Source organism: Canis aureus, chromosome 7 (assembly GCF_053574225.1).
Source record: "Canis aureus isolate CA01 chromosome 7, VMU_Caureus_v.1.0, whole genome shotgun sequence".
In the NCBI taxonomy this organism is placed as follows: domain Eukaryota; kingdom Metazoa; phylum Chordata; class Mammalia; order Carnivora; family Canidae; genus Canis; species Canis aureus.
In genome coordinates this window covers 29,024,466-29,045,682 of record NC_135617.1, presented here as the reverse complement: position 1 = coordinate 29,045,682, position 21,217 = coordinate 29,024,466, and the positions used below count along the sequence as shown (strand labels likewise).

The window sequence follows — 21,217 nt, the reverse complement described above, 5'->3', positions numbered from 1 at the left end:
CTTCATTCCTTTTTTGAATTTCTGGTTATGTGTTTATTACCAGCCATTCCATTGATGCTCTAAAAATTCCTAATTATAAAATAGAAATTGATATGAAGGTTGCTTTTTAATATAACTTCACATGTTAGTTTGGAAATAATTATGCATATAATTTATCTTAATAAAAGATAAATATCAGGATGCCTGGGTGGCTCAGTGGTCAAGTGTCTGCCTTTGGCTCAGGGCACGATCCCGGATCGGGCTCTCTATGGAGAGCCTGCTTCTTCCCCTGCCTGTGTCTCTGACTCTCTCTCTGTGTCTCTCATGAATAAATAAATAAATCTTTAAAAAAAATTTTTAAAGATAAAGATCAGTAAATATTGAGTGGAACTTTAGCAAACAAGAGAAGTTGAATTTTTTTTTCATTCATGAAGTATTTTTTTAAAAGATTTTATTAAAATCTTTTTAATAAAATTTAAAGTGTCCCATGGTGTCATATGGTGACACCATATGACAATAAAATATGGTGTCCCATATTCATGAAGTTTTTTTTAATCTATTTATATACACACAGGGTAAGAAACTTTTCTGTGTTGTAATTTAAGATTTCAGGGGTTTGGGGTTTTTTTGTTTTTTAATTTTTTATATATATAAAACAGAAACAAAAATATATAAATAATTAGTATACTCTCCACAAGTTATTACAGAGTGAACACATCAATTATATAATCAAGGCCAAATTAAGAAATAAAACACTATATGTCTTCTCAGGTCCCCTCCCAATTACTGTCCTTTCCCTTCTCCCCAAAGATAAGCATCATTCTGACTTCTAACACCACAGATAAATTTTGCTCTTTTTTTGAACTATTTGTAAATATTTTATTTTATGTCTGCTGCTTTCACACAGCATATAAGATTCATCCATGTAATTTCACATAGCTATAATTTATTAAATTTATTGCTGTTTGGTGTTTCACTGTATGAATATGCTAGAATTTATTTCTTCCTTTGCTGGACTTTGAGATACCTTCCACTTTGGTGCTTTCACAAGTAATGTCATGAGCATCCTTGTATATGTGTTTTTGTGCGTATGTTTATTCCTTTTAACAGACTCAAAGGATACTCTATATATTCATTGAACATATAAAATAGAAATTGAGGCCATGAAGCCACTTGGTCATTGTGAGAAATCAGATTGCATCATTTCCTTTACACTGATACCTTGTTTGTTTTTTTCTTTGGCCCTTTTAGTGTTCTGAATGAGTTTATTATGAAAAACCCTAGTTTGGAAAATAAAAAAGACCAAAGAGACCTTCAGGTAAGGCATTTTGAATTGAGGGCTGTTGCCAAAACTTTGTCTCTCTCAGTGCCCTCAACTCTAAAAAGATAAGGTCTGGGATGCCTGGGTGGCTCAATGATTGAGCATCTGCCTTTGGCTCAGGGCATGATCCCAGGTCCAGGGATCGAGTCCCCCACATCAGGCTCCCTGCAAGGAGTCTGCTTCTCGCTCTGCCTATGTCTCTGCCTCTCTCTCTCTCTCTCATGAATAAATCAATCAATAAAATGGTCAAATAAGATCATCTATGAAGTTGGGCACACACACATACATATGCACACATATTTGTAACTTTTTCCTTGTCTCTTTAGGATGTGACTCATAAAATAGTGGATGCAATTGGTGCCATTGCTGGTTCTTCTTTGGAACAGACAACATGGCTGCGACGAAACCTTGAAGTTAAGCCTTCTCCCAAAATAATGGTGGACGGAACCAATTTGGAATCTGATGTGGAAGGTATTGATCTCAAACATTGAGGTTTATATTCATAGGCACCTGTGTAGTATGAAATCATTACAACTAGCACTGCAAGCACTATAAGTTCATCCCTTTTCTCATGTTAGCAGATAGCTTTTGTCACTGGGAAAAGACCTAACTGTATCTTTACCTGTCTTTTCTCTTATTTAGATATGTTATCACCTGCAATGGAAACCTCAAACATAACTCCTTCTGTATATAGTGTCCATGCATTGACATTACTTTCTGAGGTAAATATCAAGTTTCTTCACATGAACTTCCAAGTAAACGATGTCACATTTCAATATTAGCAAGCAGTTCTTACAGAGGAGTTTTTAATTTGAAAAACCGTTGTGTGCTTCTAGAGATCACTGTATAGAATGAAGTTTTGACTTTGTATTCAGACTATGTAGTTTGTTAAATATGAGTGATAGCTTTAGATATTGCTTCCTTCCCCATGCACTATTTTTTAAAAGTATGATTTTTAAAAAGAAAAGTGCTTTTGTATGACAGTATGATCAGGAGGTTAGAGGTGGTATAATGATGCTTACCACTCTGATACATCTTACAGCTGACCAATATTTTTAAATCTATCTTCTGACATGCTCTTTTTTATATCCTGTTATAGTCTTGTAGGTCGCTTTTGTTTCCCCTTTCAGATGTGGATACCAAGTCTCACAAAGATTAGAATGATATGACTAAGGCCAAATAGCTATTAATTGATAGAGTTGGGACTTAAATAGCTCAATTCATTTGGTTAGTTTATTTCAAGCCCTCTTTTAACCAAGTCAGAGAAAGAGAATACTGAGTGTCTAGTCTTTAATCCACCATTTACTCACTGTCACATTAGAAGGTTCTTGATCTCTTTTTTCTATACTTCCTTGTCTCAGTTGGAAATAGTAAAATTTGCTCTACTTCTGTCCTATATTTATAGCGGGCAAAAACCCAAATAGTGGCAAAAACCATTCATATAAAAATGGCTTAGTGAGATCTGACTTTAGCTTTTTCTAATCTTAAGGTATTCGAGGCATTCTTACAGACTGAAACTCCAAATGCCGTCAGTTTTAGCTGCTAGATTATACTTCATTTCTTATGTTTTTTAGGTGTTGGCTCATCTTTTGGATATGGTTTTCTATAGCGATGAAAAGGAACGGGTTATTCCTTTACTTGTAAATATTATGCATTATGTTGTGCCCTACCTCCGAAATCACAGGTATTGTTACTAAAGGTTATTTCTTAATTCAAATCCTATTAGAAACACATTGTGTTCCTTTATTTCCTTTTTTGGAATTACCACAAAGTGACATTATTTTTGCCTGGAATTGTAATGATTAAAAAAAAAAATATTTCTGTTATGGTGCCTTCTGTGTCCTGTCATTGTTCTAGGTGACTGTGATCACTCATGAATCACACGATGATTCGAGTCACAGCATACAGGTTAAAGTGGTTCTGGTTCTCCTTCCCTCCTAGTGCACATAATGCCCCTAGTTACCGAGCCTGTGTCCAGCTGCTGAGCAGTCTTAGCGGCTATCAGTACACGCGGAGAGCCTGGAAAAAAGAAGCCTTCGACCTTTTTATGGATCCCAGTTTCTTTCAGATGGATGCCTCTTGTGTTAATCAGTAAGTCGTCATCCTTTATTCAGTGCAATAATGCATCTTGCTGAAATTATCAACTGTCCTGCCAAGTAGAACACTTTTTTTTTTTTTTTTAGTGGTAACAACAACAAGATCTTAGTTACATATCATAATCCTTGTTTCTTTCAGTTGGAGAGCAATTATGGACAATCTGATGACACATGATAAAACAACATTTAGAGATTTGATGAGTGAGTATTCATAAACAGTGTGATTCTTGATCTTGACCCATTCTTATTGTTTACCTTGTTTTTCTCCAGAAACTACTGAATTAGCTCTTTGTCAAGTTATAGTTAAAATCCTATAGGGATGGAATTACTAAAATTTAGAAAGGACCAGACATCTGGGTGGCTCAGTTAAGTGTCTGCCTTCAGCTCAAGTCATAATCTCAGGGTCCTGGGATGGAGCCCCCACATCTGGCTCCCTGCTCAGCAAGGAGTCTCCTTCTCCTTCTCACTCTGCCCCCGCTCCCACCTCCAACTTGTGCTGGCTTGCTCACGTGCTCTCTCTCTCTCAAATAAAATCTTTTAAAAAAAAGTTAAAGAGGACAAACATGGTGATAAATGAATAGAACTATTTGTTTTTGGTTTTTTTAAGATTTTATTTTATTTATTCATGAGAAACACACAGGGAGAGGCAGAGACACCGGCAGAGGGAGAAGCAGGCTCCATGCAGGGAGCCCGACATGGAACTCGATCCCAGATCTCCAGGATCACACCCTGGGCTGAAGGCGGCGCTAAACCGCTGAGCCACCCGGGCTGCCCTATTTGGTTGTTTCTAATTTGTGTCTAAATTGTTTTCCCAGCACACAGCATATAACCTGGCACATAGGAAGCACTCAATAACTAATTACTAAATGGATGAAAGACTGATAGATGGCGAGGCAGGGAAAAGCCGGCAGTTGGATTCAGCCTATCAGACAAGTCACTCTCAATCCGAGGGCTCTGTTTTTCTCCTCTGAAAGAAGAAAGAAGGACCAAGAGGATCAGAATCATGCTCCACCCCCTTCTACTCCATTTTGATTGGTTTTATATTAGGGTTCTTGTATTTCATCTGAAAAAAAGGGTTTTCTTGTTGTCATTTTATTTATTTATTTATTTATAATTTTATTTATTTATTCATGAGAGACAGAGACAGAGAGAGAGAGGCAGAAACACAGGCAGAGGGAGAAGCAGCCTCCACGCAGGGAGCCTGACGTGGGACTCCATCCCGGGTCTCCAGGATCACGCCCTGGGCTGAAGGTGGCGCTAACCCGCTGAGCCACCCCGGCTGCTGCCGGTTGTTGTCGTTTTAATTTTAGTTATTTACTGTAAGTAAATCTTACAGTAAGTGTAGAGTAATCTCTACACTTAGCATGGGGCTTGAACTCACCATCCTGGGATCAGGAGCCAAATGCTCTTCCACCTGAGCCAGCCAAGTGCCCTGGCTTTCTTTTTTCTTTTTCTTTTTTTTTTTTTTTTAATTTATGATAGTCACACAGAGAGAGAGAGAGAGGCAGAGACACAGGCAGAGGGAGAAGCAGGCTCCATGCACCGGGAGCCCAACGTGGGATTCGATCCCGGGTCTCCAGGATCGCGCCCTGGGCCAAAGGCAGGCGCTGAACCGCTGCGCCACCCAGGGATCCCTCTGGTTTTCTTTTAAAGTTACTAAACTAATGACCTTAAATTTTAAAGCTGGACTGATGGTTTTGTCTAAGTTCTTTAACACAAGCTGTAGTTTCCTATCTGGAAAAGGGGCAACATAGTTTCTCTCCTCTCACCATCACAGGATGGTTTTAAGATTCAGATTCATCTGTTCAAACAATATTTATTAAAAGACAGAAATGGGTCAAGCTGTTATGCTAACCTTAATTAAATAAATTAATTTATTTCAGGGAGTCAGTAGTTGTGAAGGAAGTAGGGTGATAGGATAGTTTTGAAGTAATACCTAAAGATCTCACAGGTGAGATGAAACTATAGAAGCCAACTCTGGGAAGGCCCGGGGACAAATTATTCCTTGCACAGGGAACAAAAATTACAAAACCCAGGCCAGATAACTTTTTAAAGCAGTGAGGCATTCGGCAGATGGCCTGAAATGTTAGAGGGTTTTATAAAATAGTATTGTTGGTGTTCAGAATTTTCTAAATTTTCATCTTTGTCCACATTCACAATTGCTACCCCCGGTCTTCCGCCTTATATGTGCTGGGTGTCTTTGCCAGCCCTTCTGCCCCAGAGAGGAGCCTCAAATCCTCCACCCTAAGCTCCTCCTCCTCTTGAAAGTCACAGGGTGTCGAGCCATTTTTAAAAACAAATAACAGAATTTTTTTTTTTTTTTCAAATGATTGGATGGGTATGTGACAACCTCCCTCACTTGCACTTTTTTTTTTTCAGCCCGTGTAGCTGTGGCTCAGAGCAGTTCCCTTAATCTTTTTGCAAACCGGGATGTGGAGCTAGAGCAGAGAGCCATGCTTCTCAAAAGATTGGCATTTGCTATTTTTAGCAGTGAAATTGACCAGTACCAGAAATATCTTCCAGATATACAAGGTAAATAGTGAAAACCTATTTTCTCTGTCTTCCAAATTAAGTTTTTTTATTCCTTAGGAAATACTTCACCTAAACTGTAAGTTGGGGTGAAATATATACCAAGTGTAGGTGGATGGGGAATGTTGTAGAAATAGAAATTTGTTCTACTAAATCAACAAAAGTTATCATCCGCAGCATGTAAAAAATCAAGCACTCAATTTGTAGGACTTGCCTAAGTGTGGTCTCTATTTTATTTTTTGGTTCAAAATTGCTAAGAATTCGTTTAAAGACGAGGCATAAGACTATTTTGCTGCAGGTAGGCATGTTAGTGGGTTGGGGTTTTTTGTTGTTTTATTGTGGATAAGGGGTTACATATTTTTAAGGAGAACTAAAATATAGTCAGAGCCAAGAAATTTTGGCCAGAAATAACATTTGGAGATTGGTAGTTTGGGCAGAGGATTATATAAGGTTTTTGATAACCTTTACCAAATAGGTTTCGTGGCCTTCTGTGTCACCCTGTGCCACTAAATATCTCAACAGTGGGGATGGACTTGCCCTGAGGCAGAACTTTCCATACCCGAGTCAGTGTACTTAGGCAGCCACCAGCTTCATCAGCCAACGTGGGCACTGTGCAGGGAAGGACAGTTAGGACAGTTGTCCTCTCTTTCGGGAGATCATTTCTCTCAGAAGATAAGTGGCTCCATCTTTCCTAACCCTTTATACCAAATGTCAGATATGCAACATGGATAGTTTGTCCTGTGATTTTTTTTTAAGTTGACCAAATTAGTGCTACTCAAAAGTGTGATCTGTGGATCAGTACCAGTCTGTTATCCCATTCATGATAAGTTCAGAAATTTATAGTAAACATTTTAAATTTTTTTAGCACTTTGACAGAATCTGTTGAATCTGATTATAAAATATTTGTATTTTAGAACTTCCTTTATTTTCCTAGTAATTTTTATATTTTATGAAAGTAACAATCAGCAGCAGATTGGATTTTTTTAATTGCTCCTTCACCAGTTTGAGAAGTAGTAGGCTAGGTTACGTGGAAAAATTGACATGAAAATGATTTTAATTATTAAGCTACTGAAAATATACTGCCTTTCTTTCAGAGAGATTGGTTGAGAGTCTCCGTTTGCCCCAGGTGCCAACTCTTCACTCTCAAGTGTTCCTGTTTTTCAGAGTGTTACTTTTAAGAATGTCTCCACAACATCTTACCTCACTCTGGCCTACCATGATTACTGAACTTGTGAGTTAATTTTAATCATCAGGTTATAAATCTAAATTATAAAACAGTGTGATTAGCATCAGCATGCTTACTGTATAAAAACAAATTGTGGAAAAGAACTGAACTCTAGTTAAGCTTGTTATAACTGACAATTTTTAAAGCTGAAAATGGTAAAACAAGTTCGATTCCATCTCCATACAGCTGAAACTTCCTTGAAAATCGTTACTTCATCTGATCTGGTTTCATTTATTCTCTCCTACGCCACATTTTTAAGTTTGTCGTGGCTGCCAGGCCTGGTGGCAGTCCGTAGCACTACCTGTGGAGTGCTTAGAGATGGTTTACCTGGGTTTAAATGGACTGCCATAAGGCTCGTGCTCACTCTTGAAGGGTGGCACTTACCCTAGCTAAGCTTCCTGCACAGAGACTTTCATTAGATTTTGTAATCTCCTAAACAGTAAACATCCCTGAGTCCCACCACACCAGTCCTCCTCCCTGGATCATACCGTCATCCTCATCTGAATGATTTGGGGAGCTGGGGGAAGGAACATGAGTAGAGAAAGGGAAGTGTATTTGTAACTCTGAAAACCCAAGCATTTATAATCTCACAGACTTTGTCTTGAGGTTTTTTATTTATTTATTTATTTTTAAGTAACTAACAGTGTTCCAGCATCACCAAACAAAAGCCTGGCTTCATCCCAGTTTGGTCAAGTTACTAGGAAGGTTCTGTGCTAAATTTGCAGTTTAACTTTCAGAAACTAGGTAGGATTTAATTAGATTGAATCCTAAAATTTATTTTTGAAATAATGAAAACATAGCCTGAAGAGAACTTGAAATAAACATTAAATATCTAGCTTAAATAAACATTTAACATGAATTTCGTGGTCTTCAGGTACAGGTATTTTTACTGATGGAGCAGGAACTCACTGCTGATGAAGATATTTCACGGTAATATGTACTACATTTCCATATTTTCTCATCAGTGTTCAGAATCCTAAGTCATCCAGAATGTTCCAATTAGGAGAGTACAGATACTGTTTTATTTGAATATGTTTGTCTGTTATAACCTAATCAGTCATATTTGGATATAATATAGATCATTAATTTCTTAACCATTTCAGTCTAAACTATCAGCACTCATAGCCTTTTTCTTCTTAACAAATGAAGTTTAAAGCAGTATTATTTCAGCTACATGAGCTGTGCTGGTTTTGGTAGGTCAGATCATGTCCCTGAAACATGCAGCAAAACCTATCATGGCAGGTAACCAATACCTAAGGTATCCATATGTCCAGATTTTCCAGCATGATCTCCATGTACTACAGTTTTGTTCTTTTTAGTATAGGCAGTATACTAATACGATTAAGTATAATTTTTTATTTATGTAGAAATTTTGTACAAATAAAGCTTGTAAATTAAAATGTACCTTAAAACCATATGTTTTGAATTTATTTTATTCTTCAGTGCTAGGTTTAAAAAAAAAAAAAGGCATTCCCGTGCCCTAACAACTTTTTTTTTTTTATAGAAAGACCTCTCCCCCAATCTTTGCAGAGACATCCAGTAGTAGGGAGATCTCTTGGTTTTATAGATTGTATTTTTATATTTCTTGAGTGTAACATAAGTTATCCTGTACTATTGTTACATTCTCAACATAAGTGAACTTTTTAGGGACACCTGGGCAGCTTAGTTAAGCCTCCAACTCTTGATTTCAGCTCAGGTTCTGATCTCAGGATCATGAGATCGAGCCCCACATTGGGCTCTGTGCTGGGCATGGAGCCTGCTTGAGATCCCTTTTCCTTCGCCTCTGCCTCTCCTCCACTCTTTCTCATCACCCCTTAAAAAAAAAAAAAGTGAACTTTTTATTTGAAAACAGCAGAATGTAGTCATGACCTTCCTCAGCAGTTACTGGTACACCTACCAGAATGAAAACTATTAGCTGGCACTTTGGGTTATTACCTGTTAGGAAATGGGAATAGCTGCTGACAGCACTATCTCCTGCTTACAGGACTTCAGGCCCCTCTGTGGCTGGTCTGGAGACGACCTACACAGGAGGTAACGGCTTTTCTACTTCATATAACAGCCAGCGGTGGTTAAACCTCTATCTATCTGCTTGCAAATTTTTGGATTTGGCTCTGGCATTGCCCTCCGAAAATCTTCCTCAGTTTCAGATGTAAGTAAAAGCAAGGATATTAAAGGGATATTTTTGGAAATGCATCTGCTTTGATAACTGACATCTAGGACTAATTTAAAAGAAATAATCATGTTTCCTAAAATGGGGTGGGGGGCAAGGCAACACAGTTACTGGTACTGAATGGTTGCTATAGATAAATTAACAGAGCATTTAAAACCTGCCTACCATATGTGAGGCAGTGGGATACAGGAATCACCAACTTCCAGTCCAGTGTAGGGGACATACAGTTGAACACACGCTGGGTGTTCTGAAAGCTGACATGCAGGAGGCTTTTGAGGTCACGCAGCAGAGACCCCTTACTTGCTTTAGGTCTCTGTGCAGATCTATACTGACATGGTGAAGAGTGAGGGGGTGGGGGAGGCACACGGGGAGTCTGGGGGGTTGAAATGGACCTGGTTTGTGTGAAATGCTGAGGAATCGGTATTGCAGGAGCAGAATGTTATGGGAAGAGGCTGGAAAGAGGCTGAATGCTGTAAAGCCTTGAAAGCTATATTAGAGCATTTGAACCTTAAGGACGACAGAAACCCATTGACAATTCATAAGGAACGAAGTGATGTTACCAGGCTTGCATTTTAGAAATTTTATTTCAGCTGCATAGTTTAGACAGAGGACTGGAGATGGGCAAGCCTGTAATCAAGGAGGCTTTTATTTCAGAGGATAGTGAACTGAACTAGAGAGATGATAGCAAAGGGGAAAGGGAGAAACTTTAATAGAAGTAAGTTCTCATATTTAATTATGGTTTTCATATTAATTTTTTAAATAGGCAAGCTATATGATTGTTTTATCAAATACAGCTAACTTGAGAATTTATCCATATGCTCAAATATGTATTTATATATAATGTGTTTTATTATTCTTCTGGAATGGAGTATCCATAGGATGAAGAGTAAGATACCAAAATCTGCTTTCTATACTGGACATACTTAAGTCTCTAAAAATTGCTGTTTCACAAGCTTACTTTTTATTAAATTTAATAGTAAGAACTAGAATATCTGAAAACTATTATACATCTATTTCTTAACAAATATGAGGAGTCTCGTATCTGTTTAAACTGATGTTACTCCTGAAGAAATTCAGAAAGGGATCCTAAGCAGAATTGTAAGAAAGTGGCCAGAATTAATTAGGATGCTTATTATCATAAAAGTGATGGAAACTATAGGTTTTGATGCTCTAGGAAGAACATTGAAGTAGTATGCTATGGTATTGGCTTTTTGGCTTCCATGATCAGAACCAAAATGAGTTCATCTGGTTTACTTGTCAGGAGAATGTTACTAGAAAAGGGGTGAAGTAGGCTGTAATACTGAAGAAAAAAAAAATACCAATAGTTTTTTAAACTGTTTTTAAAAATCTATTAAGTAGACGAGTGACATGAGAATTTAATCTTGAACGAGTAACATCTTTCTAAACATGAAATATTTTCCAAAAGTTAGAGAACCACAAAAAATTTTAGTCTCTGTAAGACTAAAAAATACCATGAAGTGGAAAAGGCAGCAATGAGTTGTGTGGTGACAAGTCTAACTTGCCTAGTATGTAAAAAATCAACCCAATACAAAAATGAGCTGACAGATTTAATAAATAGTTCATAGAAAAAGAATGGCCTATAAACATTGGAAAAGTCATACTTATCAGAGAAATTCCAGTTATAAATAACCATCATAATGGTAAACATCTAAAAGTATATTCTTTTTAACCTTAACAGATTATTATTCTAGTTGCAAGCATACAGTGGTATCATCCAATTGTTCTCCAAAGGAGGTGATGTTTACCAAAATTCAAAATACATTCTCTTTGAGCCAGTAATTCTGCTATTTCTAAGGACTTCTATATCACTATACTGTCAGATGTGTACAAAAGTCAATATTATGTAAGGGTGGCCATTGTGGCACTATTTGTAATACCAAGAAATGGGACAGTCTAGGAGACTGGTTAAATCAGTTCATTCCAACACTATAGTACCAAGTAGTTGTTAAAAGACAATATGAGGTTTTATATATTATCTCCAGGATATCTATCTAGTTAGAATAAGCAGCAGTCATGCTTTTTTAAAGTTTATTGAAAAGGAGGAGGTTGGTTGTATGCATAAATGCTCTATTATGCATGTACTCTGTATGGACACATAAGGGACTGGTGATACTGATGGATCCTGTGGTGGGAGGGAGACAGACTACTTTTCCTTAGTGTGTCCTTTGATACGGTTTGAATTTTTCCCATAGTCAGATATTAATTTTACTTATTAAAGACAAAAATATTAGGGAGGTATGAAAGAAGTTCTATTTATTTTTTCTTTTCCCCCTACTGTGTGTGTATGGGATCTGGCCAAGTATATGGTAGAGATTTTGCCCATTAACAGATGAGGATGGAATCATTTAAATTACTTGCTTTGTGCTCACAAAAAAATAAACAAAAAAAAAAAACTACTTTATTTACTATTTACAACCCTATGAGGTAGTTAATAGTATTTTTCTTTAATGGTGAAGAAAAGGATCAGGTTAAGAATCCTGTCCTAGGTGACAGGGCTGCAAGCAGCACAGCTGCCATTTGAATTTAAGTGGTGGGGTCGTGATCTTTTCCACTATACCTCTGTGGCCTTATCTTGCATGGTACATCTTGTCTTATCAGTATCAATATTCTTCTGTACACAGGTACCGGTGGGCCTTTATTCCAGAAGCCTCAGATGACTCCGGTTTGGAAGTCAGAAGGCAGGGCATACATCAACGAGAGTTTAAACCTTATGTAGTTCGACTAGCAAAACTTCTTCGGAAAAGGGCAAAGGTATTACATTCTTCTTTTTTCTTTTTAAATGTAATAAGATAAAATTTGTAAAGTGTGTTTATATGTCTTATGTACTTTATATTTTTCAGTGTGCATCAGGCTAATTAGAGATCCTTGCCCCAGAAAAAAATAATGAATTTGGCATGCTCCTCAGTGAGCCTTTGTTCCTAATCTCTTTTTTTTCTTTTTTTTTTTTTTTGCATTAAAATTTTTTCAGGGGCATCTGGCTCACTCAGTTGGTGGAGCATCCGACCCTTGATCTTGGGGTCATGAGTTTGAGCCCCATGTTGGGTGTAGAGATTACGTACAAAAAATAAATAGAACGCAAACTTTTCAAAATTTTTTAATTTCTTCAAAAATGTAGAGTTTGGGGATGATGTGGGTTTGCAGTGTGTGCTTTGAGTGCTCAGAAATTTTCCAGTCTTCTGGGGTCCCCTAATCAGGCAACAGCCCCTAAACTGAACCACATTCCACAAACTAGAACAATGGGATGGGAGGACAGTCAAGAGGATGTTCTGCTTGAAGGATCTGAGGAGCTTGATTTTAAATCAAGTTGTTTCTTTAGGAACTAAGTAAAAGGGCAGAGATGAAGATAAAAGTTGGATCCAGAGTTTATAGAATAGACCTTGGGTACCTCTCACTTTGATATCAGAGTTCAAAAAAATCATCATGATGACAAATCCAGAAGCCATGTGATTGTGTATGACCTCAGGCACATGTACTTTGTCATCCCTGCATCTCTTTATCATTGACAGTTTTTATAAGACTCCTCTTGTATCTGAGGGATAAAGACAGCTTTTTGCCTAAAACGTGTCCCCCAGCATAAGAAAACAGTTTTGATTAGAAAGCATTTTCTGCACGTTAAACAAGGTCTTCATGGCCAAGCATACTTTTCATTGGAACAAAGGCTATGAGTTCTCCTCTTTCCTTCCACAGGACAAGGAGGAGGACTTTAAGACAGTGATTTTGGAGGGATTGGAGATGGCCAAGCATCAGGTGAGGGTGGCTTTTTGATGCTTGTGATATGGTGGCTAAAGTTGCCACATCTGGACCAAATATTGAGACACAAACCCAGGTCTGGGTTTCAACAAGTACAAGAGAGGTAAACAGGAAGGAAGCCCATCTTCAAGCGTAGACTGGTGAAGTGAAAGGAGAAATCCTTTTTCTGGAAACATGTCTGACTTTTTAATTTTATTTATTTTTGAGGAGGTGGTATTCTGATGGATAAGAGCAGAGCACCACAAATGCACTCTTTATTGGTCAATAGCTTCTTAGTAAAAAGCCCTCTCTAAGTATGTTTTGGCTGGAATAGAAACAAAAGGTCACACCTTAGTTCTCTTACATTTGTAAACTAGTTGTATGGAGGGTTCAAGCATATTATGCATTTTCCCTCAGGATAAACTCATCTCTCTTTACCCTTAAACTACTATTGGATTGCAGTTTGATGTAGGGGACTGAAAAGGTGGGACGGTCAGCCACCTAATGGTAGTCAGTCAGTGATGTGAAAGTCAGTCCCAGGACTGGTAAAGCCAGTGTTCTAGTTAAACAAAAGGAAGAGAGATTTTCTGTATCCTCGGTTTTAGATTGGGAGGTTAAATAATTGCTGGGACTGGATGATCTTTTTTTTTGTTTCCTCTTGCTTTAACTTCAATCTATTTTCCTTTCTCAGGATTTCATTTTTAAATGTTCACACACCAGAAAATAAGCTGGGTTTTTACATCTGCATTCTCCACTGGGAAACTAGTGTTATTTAAAAATTAGATTAACAGCGAAAGTTTCTCACAACATCTGATCTGAGAAGGCAAACCATTTGTTAATCAATAGGACAGATTATAGTTCTGATTTTTAAGTTCCCCTTCATATTTTTTTGCCCATTTTCTCTCTACTCAGTGTTTTTGTATCTGTGATTCTGCCCAAATCCAGACATCTCAGTTCTCTTTCTTTCCCTAGAGATCTACATCTTTGTATAATCTAGTTGGCTGCTTAAACCAGCCTCTTGGTACACAGATTATTTTAACTGTATTTACTTTTAGTTGGACAGTTTTCACCTACATTCTTGTTTGACTTTTCTGCTGGAAGATAGATTTCCCCACTTTTTAAAATGAGGAACCTTTCTGCATCTTGACCAGATGCCCCCCCAGTGAGTAAACTGCAGAGCCGTGACACCAACCCTGTTATTTTGACTCCAGGTCCAGCTTTCTTCCCCATGTTGTTTACCATGGGGAAGAAGCAAACGTCATTGTCTCTCCTGAGTGTTCCTTTCCTTTCTCTTGTACTGAGTTACTCACTTTGAAGCCTACTACCATCTGTGGCAAGTGTAAGCCACTTGGCTAAAAGGGAATTACCTGACTTAATAATTAGGTGAACTGGAGAAGACTACTGTCTCTTCCTAACCTCCTTCTATCATCACCTTTTGATTTAGTCCTGGGTCACCTTAGCGGGAGCCCAGAAACCTGGGAGCTTTTTGAGTATATGCAAAGCACAATATAAACTGTTAATATCTGACTCTCCCTCTCCAAAACCAATTCTGCTAACTGAGCTTGCTTGCACACTCCAGGTGGAAAATATGCCTGCAGTGTCCACACTTAATAACCGGCACTAAGAGGCAAGAGTTGAATCAAGTCTGGAATGGAGACTTAATGTCATCATCTGTTAACTGTTGCTGGTGTTTGTACCCTTTCAGATTTTCTCATTTGTTAATAACATTCCCTTTGTGTTTTCTACAGAAAAATCCAGAGGAAGACAACTCAGGGAGAACGTTGGGTTGGGAGCCGGGGCACTTGCTGCTTACCATCTGCACCGTGCGCAGTATTGAGCAGCTCCTGCCATTCTTCAATGTGCTCAGCCAAGTCTTCAACAGCAAAGTCACCAGCCGATGTGTAGGACACTCAGGGAGCCCCATCCTCTACTCAAACACCTTCCCTAATAAGGACATGAAACTGGAAAACCACAAACCATTTTCCAGCAAAGCCAGGCAAAAAATAGAAGAGATGGTAGAAAAAGATTTTCTGGAAGGGGTGATAAAAACTTGAAGCACCACAAGTGATTCCATTTAGTTATATGTAAATGTAATTATTTAAAACAAACATTGCTCTGAGTTGTATAGTTTCTTTTTTCTCTTTTTTGTATGTAACAAAACCCATTTCAGGTTGTATTTAATTTAAATATTTGTAAATAAGAGCAAATGTCTGAATGTGGCCTGAATCAAGTTTAAATATTGTTGGCTCATATCGATTATGGTGCCTGAGAGAGATCTATATATACATATATAGTCCGTTGTTTTACTGTCCTGAGTTGTCTTAAACCTGCAAAATACACACTGCACATTTTTTGCTATTGGTTTCAGGCTTTAATTTAGATCTGTTGCGCTCTTTCTGTTATTAACCACATTCTAGTATCAGAATGGTGTCGCTTCTCTGTTGGAGGCATAGTAATGTATGACAATTTTATCTCACATACATTCCTAAGAAGAGTAAAGAATAACTGGAGCCTGGGCCATGCATCCTCCTAAATGCAGCACAAGCATCTCAACCTCAGTACAGAGATGCACAGCCTCTGTATCACACCTCTGAATTCCTGGTGATGTTCATTCAAGAGGTAAGTCATTTAAAAATCATTCTGAATTTTGCTGTGGAAAATTGGTTGTATGAAGTCTTCTCCACCCTCCTCATTTGTATTAACAGTGGTGAATCCTCCAAAACAGTGAGCATGATTAGGTTACGACGATGGAAAAGACGTTCCAAGGAGCTGATAATAAGGTTTAATTTTCCAGCAGCCCTCGTGAATTTTCCCTGCATGTATTATAAAGTTGATAATTGAACCACAGAGTGAAGCCCCACTTTACATTAATGAGATTGAAATTAGGTAAGTTTTACTTTTTAAAAACTAAATTTAACAAGTCTTACCTACTTCTAAACAATTACTGTGGTAGTGTTTAAGAAAAATAATCAGTTTTAGAAGCACAATCTAGTAAGATGCACTGTAAACATTATGATTACAAATGGGTTTGAACCTGTCACAATAATGGGAGTACTATTATTTTGTAAAAACTTTTTAAAAATCCAGTTTCTCATGAATATAAAAATTGTCTTCAGAAACCTGGTTGGGGTGGTTCTCCAACTCCTCCAGCCAGCTGAAATACTGCCAGGCTCACTGCGTGTGCAAGGCTATCTGCATTTTCCTGCAAATTACATGAAAGGAGATCAGATGAGAAAGAGCATCTCTCAGGTAACTTGGGACTGTGAAGGGGAGGGGACTTCTTGATTTTGTTTCACTAATATATTCAAATGAAAAAATTTTTTTTCACCTTTCAGTAACATTCCAACACTCTTAAGTAAATAAATAAATGGAAATCTCAAATTCTTCTAAGTCAGGTGAGTCCTTAACTAATTTTGTAATCTGATTTGATTATCATTCCAAAACTCTGAATAATTCAATACATCTATTTAGAAGCAAAGCCACAACTGACCTAAAAGTAACTGTTACAAGGTCCCAGATGGCCTCTCCCCATAAATCAGGAATTTTTATTCCCTGTATTCTAGGATGGCCTAAGCCTCTGCCAAAAAGCTGCCAGCTCCCTAATAAAATGCTTCCTTCTGGGTGCCTATTCAGTCCACTCTATATGGCCTCAGTTGTGCACACACTTTCATTTTATCAAGGGTTTAAGATGATGGTGTCTAAAGAGGACAAATGTTAAAAATCCAGACTGTGAGGTCTTCGCCCTACGGCAGAGGCACATGGCAAGGCTGTTTAGAGGAAATTACTTTGAAAAACAAATCAAAAGTCCAGGAACAAAGGGGTGGCTCAGTTGGTTAAGTGACCGACTCTTGGTTTCCACTTAGGTCATGATTTCAGGGTCATGGGATCAAGTCCCACGTTGGGCTCTGTGCTCAAATAAAAAGTCCAGAGACAAAGATGAATTTCGATCAGCATGGCTGATGGTACCATTAATTTAGACATGTACTTCAAAACTGGTTGTTTCCGTAAAGCAATAAATTTATGTTTCTAAAGAAGGAAAAAAAGGATAGTCCACTTCAGGCCATATAAGTTGAACATATGGCAAACTAAGTACTAGTTACTCATGCCACAGCTAGAAATAGGACACTTTCAGGAAGTCTGGAATAAATCAAAAGAAAAATATTGGGGGAAATAAACTAAGTGGGTCTAAATTTTTTAATATGAACCTAAAAATCCTCCATAGACAAATCTCAAATGTTAAACCCTGAATTATCACAGTGAGACTGCAACACTATTCAAATTGTTTTCTTTTCTCTCCAACTACCACCCCTACTACGCAATGCTGTCAGATTCTCACTGCACATTTTTTTAATAGAAGTGTCCCAGCTTACCTGTGAGTCTGCTTCTGCATATACTCGGACGATATCTTCTGTACCAGAAGGCCGGACAAAAGCTCGGGAAAGCTTGTACTTCTTCACGAGGTCATTGATTGCTTCCTGTAGGCCTGGAGGTGTAACTACTTGTCTTTCAGCATCAGTGGTGCTGATAACTTGCCTGTCTGCAACCTATGCACAAACATTTCATATTTGTCACTATATCACAATTCCCACCAAAAGATTGTAGCTATTTCATTTTAATAACAGTCCTCATTGTACAGCCAAGTGCAACACTGTCAGATAGTAACCTACCAGAACAAATACAGAATCCAACTGCATTAAAATTTTATAGGGTGCCTGAGTGGCTCAGTGGGTTGAGCTTCCAACTTTTGGTTTCAGCTCAGGTCTAATCTCAGGGTCCCGACATAGAGCTCCACATTGGGCTCTGTGCACAGTGGGGAGTCACCTTGAGGTTCTCCCTCTGCCTCTCCCCCTGGCTCAGGAACTCACATGTTCATTAATCTTTTTTAAAAAAAATTTATGATTTTTGTTTGACAAAATCAGGGTTATTAATTTCAGTTGTATAACTTCCTTCTTCAGTCTCTAAACAGTTACCACTAAAGTAATGGCCAGTACTATAGGACTTCAGTACACTGATCAAATAACCATAAGAAGGTCATGATAAAAATCACCTAAATATGCCAAAAAACTAATCTGAACAATCAGTAGCCATTTGTGTGAACCTGGGCTTTACTACCTCTAACGGTCTTTCACAAATTCTGTTGGCAATTGGGTACACTGGTATAAATCTGTATAGACATCAATTAGGATTTATATGAAATGCATTTATATGAAATGCCTTTAGAAAAAATTCTTTGAGGGATCCCTGGGTGGCGCAGCGGTTTGGCGCCTGCCTTTGGCCCAGGGCGCGATCCTGGAGACCCGGGATCGAATCCCACGTCGGGCTCCCGGTGCATGGAGCCTGCTTCTCCCTCTGCCTGTGTCTCTGCCTCTCTCTCTCTCTCTCTCTGTGACTATCATGAATAAATAAATAAAATCTTTAAAAAAAAAAAAAAAAAAAAAAAAGAAAAAATTCTTTGAGCCTACTTTTTATAAGCATCTAGCCCCAGGAAAATACTGTGTGAACCAAGAATCATGCAAAGTAAACATTCTCACTTGAAATGATAGGCTAACAGGATTGATTCAGAAGAACATGGGGGATATGAGAATGGTGAAGCAATGGAGAATAGCTGAAATCTGAAGCTTTTGTTCTCTCCACATTTATATGTTTTAAATTTTCCATAATAAAATCTTTATTATAAATAATAATATGTGTCACTTTTTCTGTAAAGTTTGTAAACTGAATACTTCTCAAATTGGTTATTCCATAATTTTTAAGATGTGAGAAAATACATGATATAAGCATGTTCTATTCAATATATATGTATACAATGAATTATGACAAAAGGAAAAAATTTTATATAGAGGTTGGAGATAATGTATTTTAATGTATTATGGTAATTTTCAGAAAAGTAATTTTACAATCTTTCTCCCACCTTAACTTTGAGCTGTCTGTTTGGAAGATCCATATAAAGAGCATCCCACTGTTGTACAGTCAAGCCCTTCAGAGTCAAGATTGCCTCAATCACCAGCATGTCAGAAATAGCATCACCAGCTGCCTACAAGACAAAGTGAAAGAAATTTAATGTCAGCAAAGCTTGGAGATGAATGCTCTATCTTAACCAATCACAGTATCCTGTGCCTTCTCCCTGCCCACCTCCACACAGGATTATTACACCGTAGTATATGGAGAAAGAGAAAGGGAATGGAAGACCACAATGAGTTATACAAACAATACTGAAACTACCTCTTAAGAAACCTGCCATTAATCTTCCTCATTATAAATTAAACCGGATAACTGTTAAGTTTCCAGCATTAACATTCTATGATTCAAATTTTCCTTTATAACAAGATCCCTTTTGAGATATACCATGATAATGGAAGGCATCATGCATGGTAAAGTGTAAGACACACCTAAAGTTGGATCCATACTCTTCATTTATTAGCTCCAAGCCCTTTGTTTCTTCATTTATGAAATGGGAATTATAGTAATGCCTCTCCCTGTATTATTGCAAGGATTATACAATGACGTATGTCAAGTGCCTCAAATGTGTAAGAGATTCAAATATTAGTTCCACCACTTTTCTAGGTCATACTCTTGGCTCTTCTGCTGCCATATTGTAGACTCCAATCTCAATGATGCAACCCATTTATAAAGACTCAATAGTTGATCTTGACTCTAGGTGGAAGCAACTCATTACACTTAATTTCATCATAAAATGTAGGGGGAGGGAAACACATAAATGTTCTATCACCACATTTCAGTTCAGTGTAAATCTCAACTGTATATATCACTGTGGCAAGGAAGTTGCCAGGACTTTTCTACTTTAATTTTTTATTCAGGCACGCCTGGGTGTCTCAGGGTTCTGCATCTGACTGCTGCCCAGAACATGATCTCTCAAGGTCCTGGGATTAAGCCCCTTGTCAGGCTCCACCCTCAGCGGGGAATATGCTTCTCCCTCTGCCCTTACCCCCTGCTTGAGCTCACTCATGTGCTCTCTCAACAAAATCTTTCAAAAAAATTTTTTTAGACAGCATACTATTTTACCTTCTGAAAATGTAAAAGTAACCAAGAGCCTGCCACCCACCAGCTCTGACCTGATTAAACAAATCAATAACATTTTCAAGCATCTTAGCAGCTTTCCTTTTCTTATCTTCTAATTCTTTTGCTAGTTGTTTTATCCTTATTTCAGCAGCTTTACTAAACAGTACCTGCAATGAAAGCATAAAACAGAAAATCACAAAACACACTATCCATGCCCCAGGCACCCTAGCTAAACCACTTCTGAAACCCTCAATGACTGCAAAAACGGGAAAAATAATGGCAACTTTAGAATGAATGAAATTAGGAAGATCAAATCAGAACCCAAAAGATACTGCTAGGGGGGAAAAATTTCCTTTATGGATTATAAAACTGGTTATCAAAATTTAAAGAGCTGATTACAAAGAAAATTCCACCCTAGCAGAGGCAAATGCACATGATGAGTTCTTTATGTTTGCCCCTCAACCAGCTGCATCACTTCTGTGCAACCTGATTCTTTAAGCCTATCTGTATCCATTTTACTTAGAAGAATATAAAATTCAACAAAAGTAGCATAGTTTTCTTGTCCTGAAATACTTTTACCTAGCTTATATCCCTAATAATAAAGAGATTCATCATATTTATCACATTACAGCAAATAGTACCATAGATGTTATACACATTATGTTCCTCAAGATTCTTGTCATTTTAAAATTCTTTGCCCGTGATTTTAGTGCCTTCCAAGGTTCAATACCATAGTCAGCACTCTGGTCACTGTTTTTGCCCGACCACAGCCATACCCACTTACCCTACACCAGCAACAGAAACCTTGTAGCCCAATGACTAGAATACATACTATCTGTCTTTAAAATCATTTATCAATATCTGAAATAATTAGATCACTGCAGTTATAATTTAATTGCATTTCCTAAGAACTGATTTTTCTTATTTAAGGCCTCTAGAACCAGTTTGAAATTAAGGAAAATAATCTGACCCAAAAAACATTTTCTGTTGGCTACCTCCATTTATGAAATGAGGGGAGGTATAAAAATATTTTTTATTTTATTTTTTTTATAAAAATGTTTTAAAAAAACCCTGAATATTATGAGTATTATTACTAAAAGCCAGATAATATACTTCAAAATGTATAA

General features: G+C 37.6%; 2 protein-coding genes across 11 annotated transcripts in view; one reads left to right on the top strand and one right to left on the bottom strand.

The window, feature by feature from the left end:
• The window catches only part of DOP1A (DOP1 leucine zipper like protein A), a 108,582-nt gene extending 93,154 nt beyond the window's left edge, over window positions 1-15,428 (top strand). For 4 of the 7 annotated variants that reach the window (XM_077903225.1, XM_077903226.1, XM_077903223.1 and 1 more), the window contains 13 exons: window positions 1,231-1,297; window positions 1,627-1,771; window positions 1,943-2,022; window positions 2,875-2,984; window positions 3,242-3,391; window positions 3,536-3,597; window positions 5,776-5,928; window positions 7,020-7,156; window positions 8,025-8,080; window positions 9,135-9,299; window positions 11,963-12,092; window positions 13,029-13,088; window positions 14,819-15,428. In XM_077903225.1, the coding sequence (XP_077759351.1) occupies window positions 1,231-1,297; window positions 1,627-1,771; window positions 1,943-2,022; window positions 2,875-2,984; window positions 3,242-3,391; window positions 3,536-3,597; window positions 5,776-5,928; window positions 7,020-7,156; window positions 8,025-8,080; window positions 9,135-9,299; window positions 11,963-12,092; window positions 13,029-13,088; window positions 14,819-15,124 (1,621 nt within the window). In that variant the 3' untranslated portion in view covers window positions 15,125-15,428. The remainder of the gene's footprint in view (window positions 1-1,230; window positions 1,298-1,626; window positions 1,772-1,942; window positions 2,023-2,874; window positions 2,985-3,241; window positions 3,392-3,535; window positions 3,598-5,775; window positions 5,929-7,019; window positions 7,157-8,024; window positions 8,081-9,134; window positions 9,300-11,962; window positions 12,093-13,028; window positions 13,089-14,818) is intronic. The other 3 variants (XM_077903228.1, XM_077903229.1, XM_077903227.1) reach the window with 1 other exon arrangement.
• PGM3 (phosphoglucomutase 3) overlaps window positions 12,420-21,217 on the bottom strand; it is a 29,152-nt gene continuing 20,354 nt past the window's right edge. For 3 of the 4 annotated variants that reach the window (XM_077903234.1, XM_077903235.1, XM_077903236.1), the window contains 5 exons: window positions 20,144-20,257; window positions 18,982-19,104; window positions 17,441-17,614; window positions 16,191-16,272; window positions 12,420-15,883 (listed from right to left, as the gene is read on the bottom strand). In XM_077903234.1, coding sequence (XP_077759360.1) covers window positions 15,810-15,883; window positions 16,191-16,272; window positions 17,441-17,614; window positions 18,982-19,104; window positions 20,144-20,257 — 567 coding nt within the window. In that variant the 3' untranslated portion in view covers window positions 12,420-15,809. Of the gene's footprint in view, window positions 16,273-17,440; window positions 17,615-18,981; window positions 19,105-20,143; window positions 20,258-21,217 lie in introns of all 4 variants that reach the window. The other variant, XM_077903237.1, reaches the window with a different exon arrangement.